The sequence below is a fragment of the Enhydra lutris genome, unplaced genomic scaffold (genome assembly GCF_002288905.1).
Source record: "Enhydra lutris kenyoni isolate GAN:26980312 unplaced genomic scaffold, ASM228890v2 scaffoldscaffold14, whole genome shotgun sequence".
NCBI lineage: Eukaryota > Metazoa > Chordata > Mammalia > Carnivora > Mustelidae > Enhydra > Enhydra lutris.
The window spans coordinates 9,580,810-9,597,987 of record NW_019154098.1 but is presented as its reverse complement, the minus strand read 5'-3'; the positions used below and the strand labels follow the sequence as shown (position 1 = coordinate 9,597,987).

At 43.7% G+C, this 17,178-nt stretch overlaps 1 protein-coding gene across 2 annotated transcripts in view; it reads right to left on the bottom strand.

Annotated features, from left to right (window-relative positions):
* Positions 1 to 5,300: 5,300 nt before the first annotated feature.
* LOC111146711 (leucine rich repeat containing 6) overlaps positions 5,301 to 17,178 on the bottom strand; it is a 73,616-nt gene continuing 61,738 nt past the window's right edge. Inside the window, exons 11-12 of one of the 2 annotated variants that reach the window (XM_022502380.1) lie at positions 12,661 to 12,746; positions 5,301 to 6,125 (exon numbers count right to left, since the gene is read on the bottom strand). In XM_022502380.1, coding sequence (XP_022358088.1) covers positions 5,948 to 6,125; positions 12,661 to 12,746 — 264 coding nt within the window. In that variant the 3' untranslated portion in view covers positions 5,301 to 5,947. The remainder of the gene's footprint in view (positions 6,126 to 12,660; positions 12,747 to 17,178) is intronic. The other variant, XM_022502379.1, reaches the window with a different exon arrangement.

Sequence of the window (17,178 nt, the reverse complement as noted above, 5' to 3'; positions counted from 1 at the left end):
ATTGGGATCGAGCCCCGCGTCGGGCTCTCTGCTCAGCAGGGAGCCTGCTTCCCTCTCTCTCTCTCTCTGCCTGCCTCTCTGCCTACTTGTGACCTCTCTCTCTGTGTCAAATAAATAAAATCTTAAAAAAAAAAAACCCTCTTTTCTATTGTTATCTGCATGACCTAAGGAACATTAAATGGGATCTCATTCATAACTCCAAATAACCCTTCTGGACTGCATCCAAGGGTCTTCATTTGGCCATAAACATTAGTTTGTAAGTATTTTTACTTATAGAATACTTCAAGGAAAGGAGAAGCGGCCAGTGGCATGTGTGATGACAATGGGGTGACTCCAGCCTCCAGATTTCAAGTTATCCTAGGCATAAGAGAGAAAAGACAAGCTGTCTCCACTGTCTGTATTTCTGACCTACAGAAAGTGGGAGTGTAATGAAGTGGTTGTTCTGTGGCACTAAGCATGCAATGATCGTTATGTAGCAGTAATAACCAGAATGGGCATTCTAATCTTTTTTTCCCCTTTGGTGGTAGAGATAAGCAGACTCCACAACCCAGTTCTTCATTACCCTGAGTTCTGTCAGGGGAGCTCCTGGGTCTCTCTGATCAGTGATTTCTCCCTTCAATAGACCAAGGACAAGTGCACTTTCCCAGAGCAGCTGATGCAAGATGACGGCCTGTCAAGTTGGTCTTAATTTCTCTCTGAAAAGGGCCCCATTTGTTTATAATGATCTCAACAACTGATACTCTTATGAAGGAATAGGTACTGTGTGCTGGTCCTGCCTTTCCCCCAACCAGTAGGGTTTCCACTCTGTCCTGGGGCCTTGGCAACATCAAGCTGCTCCCACCCCAACCCTGACAGGACTCACCTGGGTCCTCAGATCCAGCCATCACCAGCCTCAGCTCAGTGACACCACAACAGAGCATCTGGACATGTGTAACCCCCACATGGCTCTCATTAATGGAGACAACTCTGGTGTCATGGGTGGATTTGTGCCCAGGGGCAAGTGGCGGGAGATGTGGCCCCACAGCAGGATGGGGTCCAGATCTTATCCTCTGGCCAACAGTACAAGGGGTATTTAAGTTGAGGAGGCATGAGATGGGGATCATGTTAACAAGTGGACGATGGGAGATTGAATGCAAACAGTGGAAATGGGTTTGGAGGACATAGGAGAAGCTCTTTGTGAAGTAGAATGGACAGGATTTAGTTACCAACTGAATGCTGAACACAGGAATCAGTGATGGTGTTTTCCAATCTGTGTGAATGGAAAGTGAAGGCATAAAACAAGAGCCAGAGGACAGGAGTCAGAATAAGGTGAAGGGGCAGGAAAAGAGGAGAGAAGTTGATGGATGACCTGAACGTTGGACCAGGTGGAGTCAGGTGAACTTTAGGAAAGCACTGGAGGCCTCAAATGGGGATTTCAGGGGGCATCAGCCTGGAGCTGCCAGCAGAAGGCATGGGAATGGGTCCAAGTGTCCCAGGACAGGGGGAGTGTGTACCCACAGGAGAAGAGGATGCGGCCGGAGGGGTCACCCTGGGTGGAAGCCTCATGTGAAGGGTGAAGGGAGAAGTCATGGAAAGAAGACGAGAACTGGGAGAGTTGGCTCTCAGAAGAGAACTTTCCCTAGCACCTGACATGGCTCCTGGCACCTAGCAGGTGCTCAGTAAATGTTTGCTGAGTGAAGAGACCCATCCTTAGGGCCAACGGAAGCTTATCTCTCACACATAGAAAACACCAGACCAAATGAGAAGAGCAAAAGTTAGGGAGTGAACTTGGAAATGAACAGCTACTTTTGGCTAAGGTCTGTTCTAGGATTGTCAGACACATTGGCCTGACAGGCATCAACTGGATACGGTCTAGCACTTTCCGTCCAAATGTGTCAGGCAAGCTGTGACAGACTGCGAACGGTGACAGACTCGTGCTGCATGGTGCAGCCCCCATTATCAGGTGAAAGGCAGACTTTCTGTGCAGGGTGGAGGAGTGAGGGAAGGAGGGCACTGCAACCCAGGCCCTGGGGCTTGAGCCACACTCCCCACCCCGTCCCTGTGACCACCGTGGTCAGCAGTCTCCTGCCATTCACAGGCCACTCATATGAAAGGTCCCCACTGCCAGGAGTGGGATGCAGAGATGGGAACAGCTGTGCCAGGCACAGGAGTACGTGACGGTGGAGAAGGGACAGTTCTTGCTGTACAACACCACCTACAGAAAAGCAGGAGGAAAAGTTTGTGGACCTAAGGGCATGTGGGCATCAGGACCAGAAGCTGGCATCATGTCAGTGAGATTTTTCTCCTTCCTGGGGCCTCTTCTGCCCCTGGAGGAGCGGATGTGGGTGCAGAAGCAATGAGCTTTCTGGAAGTAAGAAACGGGCAGAGGTGAGGAGGATGGTGCAGGGAAGATCTGCAGGGAAGATCTGCAGAGAGCAGCTAGAGCAACGGATTCCATAATCAGGATATTTTTGCAAATAATAATCTTGTGCCAAGTGATCAAAACAACACATTTGTGCCTCCCACTCTGCCTTTCCGCCTTCTTCAGGGAAGTGGCCCTGCCCTGCCCTGGATGAAGATGTAGGCAGGTCCTAGGACATTTCCTCCTGCTCTTGGGGAATAGATGACCCTTCAGCGTTCCCAGTCTCTGCTCAGTAAAGTCACCATCCCAACATTGATGTTCTCCACTCCTCTCCCTCCCCTGCCCCAGTCCTTGTCCCAGGCTGCTGAAGAAGAGGGGACATGTGGCTCTTCTCTCACCCTACTCCTCTGCTCCTCGACCAGACTTCTGGGTCTCCTGCTTCATCCTGGAATCAGGAAGGCAGGGGCAGGCGAGGGAAGAGAGGTGAGGGGAGTGTGTCAGCTCTGTCCACTGCCACCCAGCTCCATCCACTGTCGCCCTCCACCATCCTGGGGACCCTGAGAGTGTGACCTCTCAGGGTCACATGGACAGGCTCCCTTGCCCCTGGCTTCTGGTTGGATTTGGCCAGTAGGAAACTCTAGCAAGAGATTGGAGCAGAGGAGGAAAGTAAAGTCACAATGTTTATTCCCCCAGCTTTTCCCTGTGGGCCATATCCCTGGAAGAAGGTCCCAGTTCCTGCTGGCTGTCTATTGTCTTCAGCTGTCTCTCTGAGTCCAGGTAGCCACTCCCTCTCTCCCTCAAGTCCAAGGTGAGGAACTTCCAGGACCTTGACTGGTACAGGTTGGATGGTCCTCACATGGCTTGGCCTATCTTCTTTCTGCCAGCCTAGAGGACAGACGAAACTCACTATTCTCCTTCTTGAGGACCTTTCATGGACTCTTCAGAGGCTCTCTGTTTGTCCCTCAACTACATCCCTGGTCCTGGACAGTCCTCTGAGCTTCTTTCCTCAGATCTGCATGCGGTGGCATGCCTCCAGTCTCCTCCCTGGACTCCTCAGCCCTCTGGATAGCCCAAATAGTCAGTACCCACAACAAGCCACATCTGGTCCTTAGAAAAGTCTCAATTTTCCCTGCTCCCAGCCAGCTATGGGAGGGGGCCACACTCTCCATTCCTCTGGTACAGCTTTTCTCTGGTCCCAAGGATGGGACTTTGACCCACTGTCAGTTTCAGGTTTCTCAGGCAGGAGTCAGGCACTAGCTTGTGTATCACCGAACTTCAGGAAACTCTTCAAAACTCCCCCATACAACCCTTTGAAGGCCCTCTAACTAAGCTTGGACTATAGAGGAGGAACCCCAAATTGGAGATAGAGTTCACATGAAAGTAACAGCTCTCTCCAAAGACATGTGTTCTTCCATCTTTATCCCCAAAGACATCATCCCCCACAAAGCCCCTCTACCTCATACTTCTTTTTATATTTATAAAGGGAGTGAGTTGTTTTAAGATTCGTAAAGTAGATTTGTGCCTCTTTTCTTTGAAAACATTGCCATGTGAATCATCTCATTCACTTTGGTCAGTAAAAATCTTTCATATTAGATATTCAGTCAAAAATGACTTATTGAGAATCTCATTCTAACATCCTATTGGGCTAATATCTTAGGTCAAGCCACCTGATCTTTGGAAGTCTCAGTTGTAAAACTAACAGTGGGTTCAGAAAAGTTAGCTCAGTTTGTTAGTATAATTGATCTGTATTTGTTTGCATCGTAAAAAAATATAAGTTCAGTGAAACCCAAGTCATGCGCTTTGGGTTCGCCATTATAATCCCTGCACTAGGTCCATGGTAGGCACATTCCTATTGAATGAAAAATGAACAAATGCTTAGTTGAGAGGATTTCTCCTAACATAAAAATGAGATGGGTAGAGGAAAATATTTGAAAAAAAAAAAAACTACAAAATTCAGAGACACTCTTTTGGGAGAAAAATGATTGTCCAGTGGTAGGCTTGCCTTTTTAGATCGAGCATTGTCAGGGCCGGTTCTCCATTAGTTCTCCCACCCATTCTCTGATACTCTGCTTTGCTCAGCCTGCTCCAGTCACCCTGGCTTACTGGTTGTTGCTGAAACCATGTGCTACCTCAGGGCCTTTGCACTTGCTGTTCTCAGTTTTTAGGACACTCTGCCCCCAGGTATGTACATGGCTCACTACCTCATGTTTGGATCTCATTGGAGATCCCTACTATGCTACCCAAATTTTATCCTGTAAATCTTCCTCCTAGCCTTCTGTTAAGAGGCCTGCACATACCCTGGGTGACTGTGCATTGACAAACAGAGTTTTCAGGGTTACTAGACACCAACTCTAAACTGTAGTCCCCAGGAGACCCAAAACAACAATGTAGTCCACAGTCAGGGGGAGGTTGTTTTTTGTTTCAGTTGGGAGAGACTGGAATGAGAAAGTTTTATTTTTGAACCTAGCAAATTTAGTTCCTTTATATTTTCTCTAAGTGCTGCCTAAAAATGGACTAATTATTTGAATCTTTTGATTTGGAGCTAAAGGCACTAGTGGTCCTCTGGAATTCTACTTAGAAATCCCTTTCCCTACACCTACTCAGGCAGGAGGTACATTTATAATGTTTCCATGTTACCCCAGGCAACAGCTCTGTTAACCTTTCCTCCTCTATGTCCAGGGGTCTCCTTTCCCCATCACTGATGAGTATTTCTTTTCCATAAGCCCTCAGGACAGCCTCCTCAAGGCTGGCAGAGCTTCTATAACCTTCTTGTGGAACAACAGAGGCACCCAGTTTAGCTCTTCCCAAGAGAGAACCTGCACAAGGAGTGCAGAGCATCAAAAGCCTCCAGCCCCAGCTGCCATTCTCTGGTCCTGGAGCTACCGGCCAAGACCTAAACATGGCAGGGGTAGCTGGGCTTGGCCATCTTGATGCAACAGGTTCATCTTATGTGCACAACCCTGTGCTAGAGCTCCTGATGGGCTGGCTGGAGTTCTCTCAGAGCTGCACTGTCTCCTGAGGCTCCATTTAGCCCATCTCCCTTTCCCCTCCCTCCACCTTTTCCCCCTAATTTTGCGGATGTCAAGCCTATATCTATAGCCTTAGAGGTTCTCCCTTCCTACCCCTGCTCATTCTCCTCTTCATCATTCCAAGGCATTACCACCAATAATCATGAGAAGAAAATTGAAACACTGCTAAAATCATATTAAAGCATTCCAATTTGATCCAAAATTACAGTTTTAACTTCTGAGCTTGACCAATTTGCTGAAGTACCAATTTAATAATCAGGCCTTTTATCTCTGACTTCATCTCTCTGCATTAGCAGCCAGTCCTGTGATAGAAAATCAACGTCTTAATGTAATAGTTCTGTGATTTATGGAACATTTGCACTAGTCAGCATTTTATTATAGACAAATGAGTTATAGCATTTTAAGGTATACATTTGAATTTTAAACTAGTTTAAGAATATTAGTGTATAAAGTAGAAGCTAAAACACTGGAATAGTAAGGTTGATAAATAACTCTGTGTTTACTCCATAAATGGTCTGTACACACTCTGCAATGAACAGAACTGGGTCTGGTGGGTCCGTCGGTACAGCTTGATGTTTCAAATCAATGGAGGCACTTCAGGGTTATCTTCAAAGTCAGGATCTTCCTCACTTGCTGTAATTTTGGGTTCAGATTGAATTCTTCGGGGTCTGTGTTTTTTCTGTTGAACTATGTTAGCCACATCAGGGAAGGAATGCTTGCTAGGATCTACTTCTAATTTCTCAATTTCCTTGCTTCTACAACAGCAAAAAGAGGCAAAAGGAAATTAAGATGCCATTTTAGATGAAATTTCAAACTCATTCATTCATTTATTCAGCAAATATCAGCAAGTGCTATCATTAGAGCATAGAGATGCCCATAGAGCATAGAAAAAGAATCAGAGACTGTCCATGGTTTCAGGTAGCTCAGAGCCTTGCAGGACCAAGAGTGGAGAAGTAAAGTGCTGTTGCACAGACAGTGAGGGGAGGTCATCTAGGAGACTCTGCTCACTTGAGAATCTGTATTTATTTACTTTTTTAAAGATTTTATTTTTAAGCAATCTCTACACCCAGCATGGGGCTTGAACTCACAACCTGAGATCAAGAGTTGCACGCTCTACTGACTAAGCCATGCAGGTGCCCCTCACCTGAGAATATCTAAATGATACAGCAGGCAAACCCCACAGCCAGGATCAGCAACAGACCACTGTGGGCAGGTCTTATGCCTGACTGGAGCTGATCCGGCTCCTGGGCCCTGCTGCTTTGGAGGATCCAGCCTGCACACAGGGGCATTTACATGCATTTGGGTGCCCAGAAAGCTCTGTCCACCAGTTTCCCCAACAAGATCCCACTCCTGCTGTCGGCACCCAGTCCTCTGGCAACAGTTACATGAAAACACAACAAGAAAGAGTCCCACACCACCATGGTATAGAAAATTTTAGATAATACAGGTCTCTGGGCTGCTTCCCTGGCAATTTCAATCCATAGGTCTGAGGTTGGGTCCAGCACTCTGTATTTATAGCAAGTTCCCCCCAGTGATTTTGATAATCGGTCAAACTATTTTGGAATCACTGTGCTGGTCATCCAGTCGTCATGCTACAGAATATATTACATGCCTCCTCCATTCCAGCCCCCAGCCATCCCATGGTCTGTGCAAATAGGCTTGTTTCCTGGTAGCATCTCACAGCGCAGCATAGAGCTTGAATAGAACATTTATCACATTATCATGTAATTGTCTCATTATGGGTCTGTTCTCCCTACTAGACCAGTATTCTTGAAACAATTATATTGTCCTTTTCATCTTGTATCTTTGGTATATAGCTTTACTAAATACATATTAAATAAATAAAAAAATTATGGTACTGTGCAATCCTAAAATTAAAATCTTTGACCTACAGAAAATCACAATCGGCCTCATCCAGGAGCCCCACACTGATGTCCTCAGATGCAATGTGTGGTGGGGGGAGGGAGGGTCAACTCTCTCTGGAGACTGTAAACTCTCTGTTTTTCTTGTAACCCTTCCACCTCTTTCTTGTTGGTTGTCCTTGCCCTCAAGCCCTTGAAGGCACTGATTTTTTAATTTTCCTCAGTATTTTGATGAATACACATGGACCCACTAAAGGAAAGTGTAATATATACAAAGAATATAAAGCATAAATATTCCAAAGACCCAGACTGTACACTATAGACTATGTAGAAAATTAGTTTCCATAGTCATTATTAAGTACAGCTTTAATTTTTAATTCCCATGCTCTTTTTAAAAGGCTATCATATCTATGGCTTAATTAAGTAGGTTAGCTAAATTCATCTATTATAATTATGTTGACTTTGAGGAAAAGCAGCCTGTCTTACTTCCAGGCATGAACCTCTTGGCCCACAACTTCTGGATCTTAGCAATGAACACTGAACCCAGTCAGAGGCAGTTATCTGCCACTCACCCCCTTCAGATGTTGTGAGAAATAATTTGCATGCAGGACTTTAATTGGTCATGAGTCTCCAGGTAATAGACAGTGAGCAGATAGGCTAGGGGCACCTGCAGATCACACTAATCCCAAAATAAAGAGGAGAGGGACTTTTGTCCCCTGCTGCTCCTCCCTCAATGTCAGATGCCAACAGATACCCATCGCCAGTTTTACCCACTACCTGACTGTCAAAACCAGATCCTCTGGAGTCCAATAAGAATAACTGGAAGGCAAAATGAATATTCTCATTACCATGGAAGAAAACAAAAGAAAAGAAAAGGTCTAAAATCACTAGGCATAAAACACATCAAAGATTGATTCCTTATATTAAAGAACATAAGCAAAGAACTTGCTTCTGGTAATATGGAAGGCCAGCATATTTGGACCAAAGACTCCTGCCTCCCACTGAAAACTTCGGGAGATTATGAAAGATGTGGTAAGATAATAAGGAGCTGTAAGGGCAGAATTCAGTAAAAGGAGGAAGGAGGGAGGAAGTGGATCCCTAAAGCCACCTTTGCCCTGAGGGAATTTTCTGAGCCCCTAAAGTGGCCTTATAAAGTCTGGGAACAGAGGTCAAGGCCCTGAGTGTGCCAGGTAGGCAGTCTGACAGGACACCTTCTCAATCAGAAGGCTTTTCTGTCATGTAAGAAAGAATGAAAAGTAAACCCACTCTGCCCACTGCCCCAGGGACTGTGAGGAGAGTGGGAGAGAGAAGGGCTGAGTTGTCACAGCCATAGTTAAAAACCACTGATCTTGAATTCAAAGTGAAGTGGTTCCAAACTGGCAGTGCCTTCAGGTAGGGTCTGCCTCACAGCACATGCCAAAGCTCCCTGGCTCAGCACCTTCCAGGCTTCTGAGAAGCCCCTAAACTATTTGCTAAGGCAATGGAGCAGCTCGCCATCAAAATTAACAAGCACTCAAGGAAAAGGGGTGTTTTGCATGAGAACCAGCAGAAGCAACAAGAACACAAATAGAAACTAAAAACTTCAGATTTTGAATATGAAAATATAAATTATGAAACTAATAAAATGTTTCAGATTTAATAGTATAATGTTGAACTTTTCCTCTGGGATTGACAATCAGATAGAGATGCCTGCTATCCCTCTCCATTCTACACTGAATACCATACTTAAATACCATACACTTAAAAAATTAATACAATGTGGGTATATTTAACATGAATCTAGACATAGGCCTTCCAGCCTTCACAAGAATTAACTCCAAATGGATCACTGACCTAAACACAAAATGCAGAACTGTAAAATTCCTAGAAGAGAACACAGGAGAAGAGCTAACCAATCCTGGGAATGGCCATACCACTTTTGGTACAATAGGAAATGCATGATCCGTGAAAGAAATAGTTGACAAGCCGGATTTCATTAAAATTAAAAACTTTCGCTTCATGAAAGACAATTTTGGGAGAATGACAAGACAAGCCACAGACTGGGAGAAAATATTTGCAAAAAACATCTCACGAATGACTCTTATCCAAAACATACAAAGAACTCCTCAAACACAACAATAAGAAAACAGTGTGATTGGAAGATGGCCCAAGGACCTTCTCAGACACCTCACCAGCAAAGACATACAGCTGGCAAATTAGCAAATGAAAAGATGCTCCAGACCATATGTCATCAGGGAAATGCAAATTAAAACAACAAGGAGATGTAAGTACATGCATATTAGAATGGCCAAAGTCCAGAACACTGACACCACCAAATGCTGGCAAGAATGAGGAGCAACATGAACTCTCATGCATTACTAGCAGGGATGTGAAGTGGTACACCATTTTGGAAGACAGTTTGGCAGTTTCTTACATAACTAAACACACCCTTAACCATGTGATCCAGCAGTCACACTTCTCAGTATTTGCCCAAAGGAGTTAAGAACTTATGTCCACACAAAAACCTACACACTGTGTTTATAGCAGCTTGATTTATAATTCCCCAAAACTGGAAGGAAGTAAGATGTGTTTCAGTAGGCAAATGGATAAATAAATTTTGGTCCATCCAGATATATTGGAATATTATTCAGCACTAAAAAGAAAGACACTACCATGTCATGGAAAGACATGGAGGAACCTTAAGTGTATATTACTAAGTGAAAGAAGCCAATCTGAAAAGGCTACAAACTATATGATTCCAACTCTAGGGCATTCTGGAAAAGGTAAAACTAAAGAGACAGTAAAAAGATCACTATTTGCCAGGGGTGCTGGTGGAGGGGGAGAGGGATGAATGGGTGAAGCACAGATATTTTTAGGACAGTGAAACGACTTTGTATGATACTATGACAGTGGATACATGTCATTATATATTTGTCAAAACCCACAGAATGAACAACACTGAATTTGAATCTTAATGTAAACTATGAATTTGGGGTGATAATGATGTGCTTCAATGTAGGTTCAACAGTTGTAACAAATGTACCACTCTGGGTGAATGTTGACAGTGGGGAAGCCTGTGCATGAGTGAGTGGCGGCTGTGGACATATGGGAAATCTCTGTGCTTTTCACTCAATTTTTCTGTGAACCTAAGACTGCTCTAAAGAAAAAAGTCTATTAAAAAAAAAAAAAAGACACCAAGCCCAAGAATGGACTAAGATTTATAATTCTGGCTCTACTATCACTTAGCAACTTTGTGATCTTGGGCAAATAAATCTCTTTGAACCTCAGCCCATTAGGAATAACCCAATTTCTCCTGTAGTTATTTTGAAGATGAAAGACAGGTGATGGAGAGTATCATATAGCACAGACAAGGCACTCAACACTCAATAAACCCATTCTGAGCAAGTTATGTGTCCCCCTTGATCAGACAGTGTCATGGGACCACAAGAGTTCACAGAATCAGTTACCTTCCCCACAAAACCTGATGCCCTCTGGTCCCCGTGAACACAACCTTACTCCACTGATCTTCCCCCTCCAGTCACTCTGTCTGCAGAGCAAGAGGAAAGGGCCACTCTGGCTTTGAGAGGTGTATCTCTGGGTCTGCCATCCTCCTTTCCCTCAAAGTCACAGCTGCCTGACCCTGTTCCCACATACAGCCTCCATAGACAGCTGTTTGTTTCATGGGATCGCCCATCCAGGGGCTGAGGTGAAATGGATGGTGAAATTTGTCAGTGATTAAGGAGTGCCATGAACAACCTTTACATAGATATGTTATGCATAGCTGGAAGGTGATTATTTCTCAGAAACAAAAAAAAAAAAACCAAGAGAGACTTTGCAAATGTAATGTAGGAAGTAATCACCATAATGGTGATCTCCCCAGGGTTTGAAAACGAGCTCCATGCTGTTTGTCATGACTTGGCTTCCCATTCCTGCAATTCCTCACAAACTGGATTCACCCTCCTTATATGTGTGGATGCTGCTGGAGATCAATTATGACCATTCATATTCATAATAGCATAATATTCATATATTCATATTCATAATAGCATAATATTCATAATAGCATAATACCCTTGAACCTCTGTAACTTACACACATATCTGACAATGGAAGCCACTAAACTAGGAAATACAAGAGTGGGTCTCCAAGGTTAAAACCAGCAACCCAGGGGCACCTGGGTGGCTCAGTGGGTTAAGCCTCTGCTTTCAGCTCAGGTCATGATCTCAGGGTCCTGGGATCGAGCCCCACATCAGTCTCTCTGCTTGGCAGGGAGCCTGCTTCCTCCTCTCTCTGCCTGCCTCTCTGCCTACTTGTGATCTCTGTCTGTCAAATAAATTTAAAAAACAAAAAACAAAAAACAAAAAAACAGCAACCCACCTTTCAGAAGGAATTCAGCTCCACACCTGTTGTTTAGACAAACCCCATGTGTGAAAGTCCACAAAACTTCCACGGTTGACTCAGAATATATACGAATGCCTGAGTGCTTGTATTATGCAAGACGTAAATATAGCTCTTGTTCAGGTATTTTTGTGATGATAATTTCAGCATATACATTTGTATCACAAAGATGGTTTGCCTGAGTTCAAAATAGATTTTGCCATCTGGATGGTAAGAGTCTGGAAATCACGACAAGTAGAAGGAAAGTCGAAAGGCCTGGGATGTGCATTCTAAGGAAGAACTAAAATGAGGAGGGCTTTGTCCAGAATACTTTAAGAGAGGTCACTGCTCACAGGAGCTGGGCTTTGTTCTGAGGGTCTTCAGGTGGCAGAGCTAGAATGTTCAGTGGGAATGGAGGAGAGGCTTCCTGCCACGGGGGAGTATGGAGATCAGGGAGGGAGCCAAGGGAAAGAGGCTGATGCAGAGGCTCACAGATGACCTGTGAGTAGGAGGTTGACAGGAGGGCACATGATGGGGCCTTTTGGCCCTTGCAGCCCTGAGAGTTTTAGGATCTGTGAAGTGACATACAGACCATTGAATGGGCAGCGTGAGCAGCATTATGAACAGGACTCAGCAGAGCTGTCCCAACATGTCATGGCTACCCGACCTTCAGACATCCTAAACTTCTCTCCCTCATTTGCCCCATCTGTAAACTGAGGATGAAACTGAGGATGAAACTGGGGAGGATGGAGTGTGTTAATATGGGTGAAGCACACAGAACAGTGCCTGATACAAGGTGAGTACTCAGTCAATATTAGCAGTCACTGGTGCTGACATCACCACTCTTAACATCCTCACAAGTAATTGGGGCCTGAACATACACAGATTTGTTTTTTAGGGATCAAGAGCCCTATAAATCGAGAGTCTACATTTTGGGAATAAACATTAAAATTCACAGCAGGAATTGTTTGTAAACTTTAAATAACTCTATCTTTAGGGAAGGTGTATTCTAGACAGCAAATGAAAATGAAGAGAACTATAATAAAGTTTAAGAGAGCTGGGGAGGTAGTACCTTTGGTTTGGGCGCTCTCTGCTGCTGTCCGAGGTACTTTTCTCAGATTTGGATGTTTGTTGCCAACCTGTGATTACTCCTTCTACCTGAAATGAAAATACAACACGTGCTAAGTGATACATTACTCTTTGATATATCTTCAAAAACGTACACTATCTATATATTTTTAAGAAGCTAAAACATTTTAATTTTTGCTACATATTCCATTAAAGAGTCTAATTTAAGCCCCTGTATGTGGCATAGGAAAGTTGTATCACAAATTGAATCTGTGTACAATACTCCTACAAAGCCACAAGCAGGGGGAATACAGTGAATTAATTCACGTAACAAATATTTTCTGACAGCAACATGCCAGACATGGCTTGGGAGGGTGGATGAGGATAGAGATGTGGCAGAGACACTGCCCCTGAGCTGCCCCACTCCCACGCACATGTTGCAGCAGGAAGCACACTGAGCTGGAAGCTCAAATCCCTACCTTCCCGGCACATCGGACCCCATGAGGTATGAGCTCGAATGCTCGTTTTTGGTATAAAAACTTCTGTAAAAATTCTGTAATTCTTCCACTTTTTTTTTTTAAAGATTTTACTTACTTATTTGACAGACAAAGATCACAAGTAGGCAGAGAGAGAGGAGGAAGCAGGTTCCCCACTGAGCAGAGAGCCGGATACGGGGCTTGATCCCAGGACCCTGGGATCATGACCTGAGCCAAAGGCAGAGGCTTTAACCCACTGAGCCACCCAGGCGCCCCAATTCTTCCACTTCTTTTAAACCAAATAAGCTTAGTGCTAAGCATGTTGGGTTCTCAACAAATCAAACTGATTGATTTAACAAACATACAGCAAGGATTATTCACACCCAGCACCTTCCCTTTGGAAGCTCAAAGGTACAAAAGTGTGGGGGCAGAAGAGAACATGGGACCAGACACCACGCTGGACATATGCCTGCCAATATGAGGCAGTTCACGTGTTCTATTTAACCCCTACCTCCAGTATTCCTGAGAGAAGGATTATTTGTAGGTGGAGAAAAGGAATTTTAAAACTCCTCTACTTGTGTTGTTTTGGTCCACTAACCAAGATGGGGGCCTCTGCCTTTTCTTTCCAGGGAAGGGAGAGGTCTGGCATATGTACATTCCTCCTCCCATCCTAATCATTTTTCTTTAGGGAAAAAGTACTTCAACTTACTGGCCACATTTCGCTGGTGTGCAGGGTCACTCCTCTACTGTCCTTTCTCTTTTGGGCCTGAGACTTTTCTTAGTGCATAGGAGTGGTCAGATCCATGAGGGAACAGACTAGGCTTGGAATTTGAGGGTCTGGTCACCATCCCCACTCTCATCTGCAGGCTCAGGTAAGCATGTTGGACTCACCATCAATGTTTGGGAAGAGAATCAGGAGCCCTAAGGTAGCGTCAATCTTAAGGCAGATTCTCCATGTTTTACCAAACCTCTGTATCAGAGTGCTGGCCACTTAATCCAATTACTAGATGGGGTAATCTGTTTCCCATCTGACTAGCAATTCTTGATTGCTTGTCCCATTGGTTAGAGTCCCAGAAAGCCTATCCCATTGTTTTTCACATGAATGTTTTATGGAAACATAATGTTTTAGGAAATGTTCCTAAAACAAAATGTTTTAGGAAATGAATGGTGAATGAAGAAATGTAGTAATGAATCCTAACCCGGGGGACAATAAAATCAAATTTGGGGAGGTGAATGCTTGAGGGAGAACCATCTCTCCCTTCTATGTTTTGGTATAAGAACCAATGTTCTAGGGACGCCTGGGTGGCTCAGTTGGTTAAGCAGCTGCCTTCGGCTCAGGTCATGATCCCAGCGTCCTGGGATCGAGTCCCACATCGGGCTCCTTGCTCATCAGGGAGCCTGCTTCTTCCTCTGCCTCTGCCTGCCATTCTGTCTGCCTGTGCTTGCTCTCTCTCCCTCTCTCTCTCTGACAAATAAATAAATAAAATCTTTAAAAAAAAAAAAAGAACCAATGTTCTAGACAGTTGTGTATCTATCTATCATATTTGACAACAATTCAATCCATCTGTGGGTGTGTTTTTGTGCAGCTCCCTTACACAGAGGAGGATACAAAAGGTTTGCCTTTACCTTCCCATAGAACTCATATGAGGGAGGACCTCTGTGTGATGCAGAAAGGAAAGATCTGGTAGAACCCCACCCTTTTGGTGTGTCTACTGAACATATGTCTGGAAAAAAATACCTGTAAGTACCACACATGGCCAGTCTTGTGCTGAGACCCTAGGAAGAAAGAGCAGTGACTACTGCAGGCACCAAGGACACTACATTTCAAGTCTGGAAGAGTTTGTTAAAAGAGGTATTCTGCAGAACAAAAACTTAAAGAAGAATAATGTGGAAGAATCAGCAACTAAAGCTACCAATGCAACACTTACTGAATAATTACAGGAGGTGACTCATGGAAAGTTTTGCCCAATGAAGCAGATTCTATTATCATCAAACACGTTTTTGTTTTTGTTGTTGGTTTTTATTTGTTTTGTTTTGTTTTTGGAGGAAATTGATTCTAACATGGTTTATTTGCTATGTTTTAAAATCTATTAATGTCAAAATTTTGTCTTCCATTAATTTCTTGTTGGCTAATGACTGATGCTATATTTTTGGACGTTAATGTTGGTAAGGTATGTGTTTACACTATTTTTATATGAAAACTTAACTGAGTTTTCTTCTTTTTCTTTAACTGAACTAGTGTGATGAATACAAATATTTCCCCCACCTTCCTGGCCTATCCTTGAGGACACGGAAAAGTTTAGTAGCTACTGAGCCTGGTTCTGGTTTATTAAGCCATATTAATATCAAACATGAAGGAAAAAACACAACTGAGGGCACTAAACAGAGACAAGCCCAGTTGAGGGGAGCAGAGGGAGAGGTTATAGATGTTAGGGTAGTGAAACTGGCCCCTTCTTCCTGCAGAGTCTTAGGGAGGCAGGAGGACCTTGGGAGAGGTGCACCATTGGGTGCACCATTGGGTGGAGCAGCAATGTCCACTGGAACTTTCTGCAATGATGGAAATGTTCTGTACAGCCCAACATGTTGTTCCCAAACATTTGAAATGTGGTTACAGCACCTGAGCTTAAAGGTTTAATTGTATTTAAATTTCAGTAATTTTAAGTGACCAAGCCAGAGAGAGAGGAACACAGTTACTGTAAGCCCCAAATGCATATGTGGACTACCCAATTCTTCTTCAGGGTGAAGGACATCCATCCATACCAGTTACTCCTAATTCATCTCTGGTCCTTGACTATGTGGCCTTTACGGTTCTGGAAGTCTCCGCCCCTTCCTCAACATGCCAGGGAACTGGCACCCTTAGGAAAGTGGGAGAACTTGGAGCCTAGGTCCCAAATTGATCCTGCTCCTGGCTCAGCTCTTCCCTCCCCCTCACAGGCGGCTGCCCCAAGGCATGCCCTCAGAAACATGCTGCACGCACACTCCTCTCCATCTCAGATCTGTTCCCAGGGAGCAGTGGCACCTTTGCAATTTTTTTTTATTTTTTAATATTTTAATTACATTAAATGAGGCCCATGTTAGTTAAAAAAAATCATTAAATTGCCAGTTTTAAGAAAAAAGCTCTTGAGCCAAAAGTACAAATTTTGTATTGCTTCACGTTGTAAATGCACTAACAAGAATGGGAGCATATGCATAATTAGAGTCTTAAAACACCCCGTTTCTAACACTGTTATTTGTCACATAATAAGCTTAGACAAAGATTCACTGTGTTTATGGAAATGCAAATAGAATCACAAATTTGGAACTTTTCTTCACAGAGAATTTGCTGTGCACCAGAATCTAAATGTGTTTCTTACTTTTAAAAGATATTTTCAGCTTATTTAGTTCCAAAGATTCTTTTAAGTTTAAAAGTTAGGAGGAACTAAGAAATCAGTAAGAAAAATATTGACCCCCAACATTCGTATTAACATGAAAATTCATCCTGACACCGATATTTATATTAACAGCAGGTAAAACACTTCTGATCTTCCCCAGCAGAGGATCGCAGGTTCAGGTCCTGAAAACCTGCTGGTTGTTTTCTTACTGTACCTGCATTGCTCTTCCTCTAGGAAGTGATGTTCATCAACACTAAACATTTTAATCATTTGTACTAAGTGTGTTTAGGGATGACTGATGGACAAGCTGTAAAGGCCAAAATATATTCAATAAATTAGATCATGAGGAATAATGGTTTCCTGAATCCATAGAAAGAAATGTAATCAGCTTCCTGAAAATTCAATTGTGGGACAGGCATAGAAGTACAAATTAACGTTTTAATGATGTGATATTACTTTAATTCTCATAAAGTCATGCAATTTCATGCAGTTGAAAGTTGAGAGTGAACATGGAGGTAGTAACCAAGTCCCCTTTTCTATAGAAGGCAAATATCCTTTCTAAGGTTTTCCTGGCAGATGACTTTCCAGCTTTTGCTGAAATCCTACCCTGGGATGGAGTCTCATAACTTCCTGGGGCAGCACCCAGCACTGAGGCAACCACCCTCTACTATTTTT